Genomic DNA, 7356 nt, shown 5'->3' with positions numbered 1-7356 from the left:
CCTATTTGGGTTCATTTTTGTATATGAAATAGCTGGTTTTGTTCTTTTAAACCACAACCCATTAAAATGGATTGCGCTTGCATGAAAATAAGATCACTTTAGTGTATCACTTTCCGTACACACACCTCTCTTTATATTATATATGTCTGTAAACCAAAGCCAAATGCTTAGAGAACTATAAAACATTAACATTTGATTACTCATCTCTCCTAACCCCCAAATGAGAGTGTAATTTCTTCTGCTAGCTATGCTTAAATAGCCTTTTTATAGCCAATACTTAAAGGGACATTGTACACTAGCTTTTTCTTTGCATAAATGTTTTGTAGATGATTCATTTATATAGCCCATCTGGTAGTGTTTTTTTATAAAAATGTATAGTTTTTTAAGAACATTGTGTGGATTTTCAGACTCCTAATCAAGCCTCACAGTGCCAGATGTATACTTGCGTTTACAGACTCCTTCAGGTTCCTGTTTATGTTATCTGTCTTTTTATATGCAGGGAAGGGGGGAAGTGGGGAGTGTCTTCTCTTTTTGTTTACCCAGCCCCTTTCAGTGGGTGCCCCAGCCTAATCTCATCAACACTGCTAAACTGTGAGTTTATAAGTAAGTTTTTAAAAGGTTTTATACTGGATTTTTAGATCAGTATCTGTGCATATTCTTCTTTAAAGTAGTGTCTATTACATGCAGTTATATGAAAATTGGTGTATACTGTCCCTTTAAGTATATAAGCTTTTAGTATAGATAGGGATACCACAAGAAAAATTAGCTTTTTTCAAATGCTGAAATAAAGGTAAAGGAGCTATTTGTAAACAATTAAATACACTCTACCTAGGGTACACTGTCCCTTTAACAATGAAATAATAGTCATTGACTGTTAAAAAGTTGCAAATATTTTAAAAAAATGGAAAATAACATCAGTGTCACTGCACGGATCTAAAAGTTCAGTGGGCTTTTGTAAGTGTGCATTTGTTAAATGCAGTTAAAGGGACATAAAAGGGAGTTTTTACATTATCTGCACTGTTAATGGGACATGAAACCCCAAATTTTTCTTTCATTATTTAGAGAGATCATTAAAATAAAACGACTTTCTAATTTACTTCTATTACCTAATTTTTTTTAGTTCTCTTGGTATCCTTTGTTAAAAAGCCTACATAGATAGGTTCAGGTGCTGCTGATTGGTGGCTGTATTTATATGTCTCATGTTATTGGCCCACCCATGTCTATTACGGTTTCTTCAACAAAGGATACCAAGAAAATGAAGCAAATTAGATAATAGAAGTAAATTGGAAAGTTGTTTAGCATTCTGAGGCTACCGACTTTTATGCCTCTTTAAATGTGGAATGAACATTACGAAGGATCTTTTTCTTCAACATTTAAGACTGTGTCTTTTAATATTCCAACATTCTCCAAACATAAGTCCTTTCTGAGTTCTAAATGACATCTTGGAAAAGGAGTGCTGAGAGTATAAATTGCAGAATGGTATCCAATTTTCATCATCCAATCCAGCAATATCTGCAAAAAAAGAAGAGTGCAAAAGGATAAAATGTAGTCCCCCTGTATTATATGAACAGCCAATATATAAAATAATATTCATGTGTTAGGGCCTGCCAAAAAATGTGAGAGGTGCAGCCTGTTCCTGGTACCCTTGGACAGAACAGAAGAACATTTTACTAGGAGCCAGAGCCCATAATTGAGATGCCAGGGCACCTAGTATTTGATGAGACCTGGTATAAGCCTTATTTTCATTCTTTAGTGTATTTGCTTCATAGAACAGAAGAATTAGAAAGATTTATGTTTAAATATTTTTTTTAAAGTTTGCAAAGATTTATGAAGTACATTTACATCAAAATTTGCCAATTACGTTTTCAAACAAATTGAATATAAAACACATTGTCATAACAAATAAAGTTTCGAACTTGTATAACTCAAATATTCAAAAATTAGATCTCAGTTCTCCGCAATCATGATGCAAAACATAACATATATGGTGTCCTAGACCTCCCTCTAAGAGACATAAAAGAGAAAGGGGGAAAACATCCCCTTGAGCAATGTAAGACAAGGAAGGTAGGTTATACCATAAATTTATATTGAAAAAAAAAGGGGGGGGGGAATATAACATGGGTAAAGGTGACAACATATCCAGCAACAGCTGGATAAGCTTATCATAGTAGTGCTTTTGAATCTAAGTGTGTAATGCATGTTGATCAAGGTATGGTACTCCTATTGGGTAGATCCCGGTCTGAAACATCCCCATTTATCCAATAGAACCAGATCTGATGAAATGTGTCCTTGTTGTCTAGGATACCAGATGCCAATTCGTACATATTGTATGTGTATTGTATCTTATTAATTATTTCAGACCAGGTAGGGACCCCTGTCTTCCAATATTTAGCAATACATGTTCTGGTGACCGTAAAATAGAATATTGAAAAAGGTATTTAAGTATTTGTTATATAAGGTGTTGTGATCGTGTAAGAGAGCTTGTTGTATAGTGAAATTGATCTCCTCACCTATCAGGCGACCCATGAAAGAAGCCAATCTCATCCAGATTGCATTGACCCCAGCGCAGTCCCACCACATATGGCGATATGTGCCTACCTCCCCGCACCCTCGATAGCATAGTTTGCTGCCTTGTGTGGACATATGTGCGGTCTTAACCGGTGTCAGGTACCATCGGAAAAGTGTTTTCATAACGTTTTCTTTTAAGTCTGCACTCAAAAGGCCTCTATCAGCGGTCTGAAATAGGTGTTCCCAGTCCACTAGATCTTTAGTCATATTCAAGTCCCTTTCCCAGGCTGTCATAACCGAGGATTTGGTCTTAAGTGGACCAGATTGAATAGTCAAGTATAGTCTGGAAATAGTGTGTTTGGAGCGATGGGGGCTATTACAAAGTAGTTCCAAAATAGTAGGGGCTCCCTTCTGAGTGTCTCTGAGAAATGATCTGACTGAGGAGCTGAGTTGGAGGTAAAGATACCAATGTATTTGTATTGGTGCTACTTTCTCTTGCAATTGATTGAAGGAGAGCAACTTCCCGTTATTTAATATGTCTGCAACTCGGTACAGTCCCTTATTCTCCCACTTTTTAAACTGTGGTCTTAGCTCGTCAGGAAAGATATATTGAATTGGGGTGGAAAGAGAGAATCTTGGCATTAGATCGTTGCCCAATATCACTTTCGACCATGTATGTAAGGTAAGCTCTGAAGTGTATGGTGTTGAGTGGGATGAAGTGGATTGTTGAATTTTCCTGTCCCAGAAGATTGAATCTGGTTCACCCCAGCCTCCCATCTCTGCCTCCAATCTGGGCCAAAATGCATCTGTTGACTTCTGTAAAAGCATTTTATCCTGTGCTATTCTAGCGGCCTTATAGTAATCTAACAATGCCGGTCCTCCAACCCCTCCTAGTGTTTTGTGTCTATTTATTATACATTTTGATACTCTAGCAGATTTGCTCCCTCTAATGAAGGAGAGAAGCTCAGTTTGCAACTTTTCTATATCAGGCCTGTTGATCTTTATAGGGAGTGATCGAATTAGAAAGATTTAAAGAGACACTAAACGCACATTTTTTCTTTAATGATTCAGATAGAGCATATCATTTTAAGCAACTTTCTAATTTACTCCTATTATAAATTTGTCTTCGTTCTCTTGCTATCTTTTCTTAAAGCAGGAATGTGATGCATAGGATGCCCATTTTTGGTTGAGAACCTGGGTTATGCTTGCTTATTGGTGGGTAAATGTCAGCCTCAAATAAGCAAGCGCTATCCATGGTGCTGAACCTAAAATGGGCTGGCTGCTAAGATTTACATTCATGACTTTTAAATAAAGATAGCAAGAGAACAGAGAAAAAATGATAATAGGAGTAAATTAGAAAGTTGCTTAAAATTGCATGCTCTATCTGAATCATGAAAGAAAAATTTGGGTTCAGTGTCCCTTTAAGACTTCCCAGTTCTAGGAAAGTATTTAAGAGCATTTATAGAAAGCTAACATTTTTTTTTTTTAATAAAGTTTTTTATTGAGATGTTCAAAACATATATAAAGTGATAAGACTTTAACATTCTAGAAGCATATTGCTTTCAGTACAATCTAAGAAGTTACAACTCTATTAACATATAAATTGACGACAGAGATATCATATTGGTGTACATGAAAAAAGAAGAATACAGTTATCAGTCTCTAAGAAATAGTAAAACCAACTAATGAAAGTGCTGTGCAGATAAGTGTTTTACTATAGATATGATGAAAAGTAGTCGAAGATAATGTTAAGTCTGTATGGTAAGGACCTCATTTTCTGTATTATAAATTGGGTTATGGTACCTACTGCTCAGGTATTTTATGAACTAAATGGAAAACAACGCTTATGTAAATTAAAAGTTACTCAAATCATCATTTTAAGACCAATGAATTATACAATTCAAAAGAGGCATTAAAGTGTATATATGGTGAGCATAGTTAGTGAGTAGGTAAATGGGGTAAAGGAGTACAGCGGGCGAGAGCCGCTCGAAGAAGGGTGGGGAGGTATTTTAAGAGTATAATCCGGTCGACCAGGAATATATAAATGAGAGTAGGGGATGCAACTGGGAATTGATAATGGAGGGACGTATTTGAATAGAAATTTACCAGGTAAAGGTGGATGGGCTAAGAAGAGGGGTCATTTGGGATCCGAGAAGAATGCTATATGACGTAAGATGTCTAATGAGGTCCTTAATATTAGGTGAGCCATATAAGGGAGGGTAAGGGAGAGATGAATTGAAATATATTGCATAGGTAGATGGAGAGTGCCTTGATAAAGAGCATAGTTGTCTTGAAGCCTATGAAAGCATTACAACAAAGACTATTGCTACAATGAGATCAATGTCAGGAGTTATGTCATTTTCGTTACATTCACTGTTATCTCTAATGTGCTATGGTCTGTTAGTGGGGATCTAGAGCACTAAACGTTTAAGATGTATATAATGTGGGATATACAAGATAAGGTCTTATGTTTCATGGAGAAAAACATTCTTCTGTATAGCCTTGAGGCTGCTAGGAATCTGACATATTACTAATTAGAGTCATGACATTCTGATCTGTAGCATAAAAAAAAAGTTTCAAGTGAGAACAATGAGCGTTATGACCTGAGTTTAAAGTACCAGAGTAGTGAGATCTCTAAGGGCAGTCAGAGACAATATACAGCATCAGTAAGTGTGCATTTATAGTAGAGTGCCCTTCAGTGGGGACATGACTAATTATAAGCTGGAGACAGAAAACTAAATGTATGACATGTCTAATAAATCTATAAAGGTGACTTAAAAATAGTGAAAGTAGTTCCCAGTTCTGGTTGTGAGGCAAATGGTTATATAGACGATATGGGTGCTGGCTGGAGGGTTGGAGTGACAGCTTGTTCTATTAGGCATATTCTATAGCTACTATGTTCTGCAAGAAAACCTATACAAAGTATATGCTATATTCTGCCAGTAGAGATCTGGCGCGTTAAACATTGAAGATGTATGTAAAACAACATATATACAATAGGGTCTTATGTTTCAGGGAGAAACATTCTTTTAAATAATATTGAGGTAACTAGAGCTCTATCATATTACTAGAAAGAGCAATGACATTCTGATCTGCAGCATAATACGTATCTCAAGTGAAAGTCATATACAGAAAAAAAAAAATGGTCGGTTAAGTGGAGAGGTGTTTACCCTCATATTACATACTACTAGGGGATCTCCTGTTATATGCGAGATTGTAGGTGCTAGGATCACCACAAAGCTTAAAGTATAGCTAGACTAGATATAGAACATAGACTCACATTTCAAACTGTAAAGTTGTCATATATAGTTAGGGAGTATCGTAGAGTCTGTACAAAGAGTTCTGGTGCAAATAACTCTCCAATTAGCTAAACGGGAGATACCAGGGTCCTTTGGGGGACGAAGCTGTTTATCCAATGCCGATCGCCTTGCAGAGACAGGGGTATGGATGTTCGGACCACAAAAGCTCCCCACCCCGGTTCCAACAGGTCCCGTGAAGATGATGTGTGAGTGAGGGCAGCGTATATGAGAACTCTGGCAGCTCATATACTGGTTGATCCTCAGCAGATCCCGGGGGAGCAAACTTCAGAATGCTGTGCAGAAAGGCCTAACTGAAACCTCCTCTCAATCGGCCGCATCTCTAGGGGATCCGGTATCAGCATGGTACTGTCAGGTAAGACGCCATCATTTGGGCGTAAATAGACCCAGGTGTTTGGCTGTAGCGAGGCCTTCTCGGGGTGTCTAGAGGGCCCATCTAGGCAATTACCCCCATCAGGGTTAAGAAGGAGATCGCTGTTAGCAGCTGCTGCAGACTGTTTCAGCATGGTAGCTAGGTCCCGGTCTGAACTGAGGGTCCTGCATTCTTCCTCATCACTAGTTCTCTCCGATCTCAGTTCCGCTCTAAGCGAGATGAAGTGATCATCCATCTTAAGGGCAAGGAGTTGTAGAAATGCCTCTATGTCATCCTCCATGGCAAAATAATATAGTGGGTCTTGCTTTACGCTTCTGAACGCTAATGGTGCTCCTCCTTGCATCACATAAGTGTTTCTCCAAAGGTCTTTTGGGGTTGAATAAAGTCCAGAATGAAATCTCTACCCGATCAAGCGTGGGAACGGTGGTGAAATAGTAGTGTAGGCTGCAGCCAGCCGTCTTAGTCGTTTAGGACACCCATGTTAAGGAAAATCCGTAATAGTAATGTCCTTTGATTGTGAGCTCCTTCTTTAGCCGGAATGCAAAAGAAAATGTAAAGATAGAGTTGAAGATTATCAAATTGTTTTAATTTACTGTCAGGGCACCTAAAAAACACGTCTGGTCATGGCTGCGGCTTGGACACCCCCCCGAAAGCTAACATTTTAATGTAATCATTGCTTATCTCTTTTAAGCTTCCACTTTGTCAGCAAATGTCTTCATTGGGACACCAGTCAAACATCATACCTGAACAACTAGAGACAGTGTTGTTTGTATCTTGAAATTTCCACTAGTACTGGACAAGTGGGAAATTGCAGAGAATTTTTTTTTATAAATTTATGCTTACCGGATACATTTTGTTACAGTGGTGAGAAGCCACAAGCCATTACTCCTGGGAACTAGTAGGCGGCGAAGATTGCTAAAACTCGAAGATCCCTTAAAAACCCTCCCACCTCACTGGGAAACCAGTCTGATGTATAGCCAAACAAGAAGAAGAAAGGTAAGAAAGGATAAGAGCAAGAAAAAAGAAGAGGGAAAAAAAGAGGTGCATACTTAAAGTGAAGGTAAAGTTACCTGGTTGTCCATCTAGAATAACTTTCTCTGTCCCAAATCAATATGAGTTTCATTCATCATTTTTTTTTAAATATTAGTGTAAATAAAG

The 7356-nt window shown here is 37.8% G+C and overlaps 1 protein-coding gene across 1 annotated transcript in view; it reads right to left on the bottom strand.

Annotated features, from left to right (window-relative positions):
- Positions 1-446: 446 nt before the first annotated feature.
- UBXN8 (UBX domain protein 8) overlaps positions 447-7356 on the bottom strand; it is a 278561-nt gene continuing 271651 nt past the window's right edge. The window contains exon 8 of the mRNA XM_053703222.1: positions 447-1512. Within this exon, the coding sequence (XP_053559197.1) occupies positions 1348-1512 (165 nt within the window). The 3' untranslated portion in view covers positions 447-1347. The remainder of the gene's footprint in view (positions 1513-7356) is intronic.

The sequence above is a fragment of the Bombina bombina genome, chromosome 2 (assembly GCF_027579735.1).
Source record: "Bombina bombina isolate aBomBom1 chromosome 2, aBomBom1.pri, whole genome shotgun sequence".
NCBI lineage: Eukaryota > Metazoa > Chordata > Amphibia > Anura > Bombinatoridae > Bombina > Bombina bombina.
The sequence above is the reverse complement of the archived record's forward strand: the minus strand, read 5'-3'. Positions and strand labels throughout refer to the sequence as shown.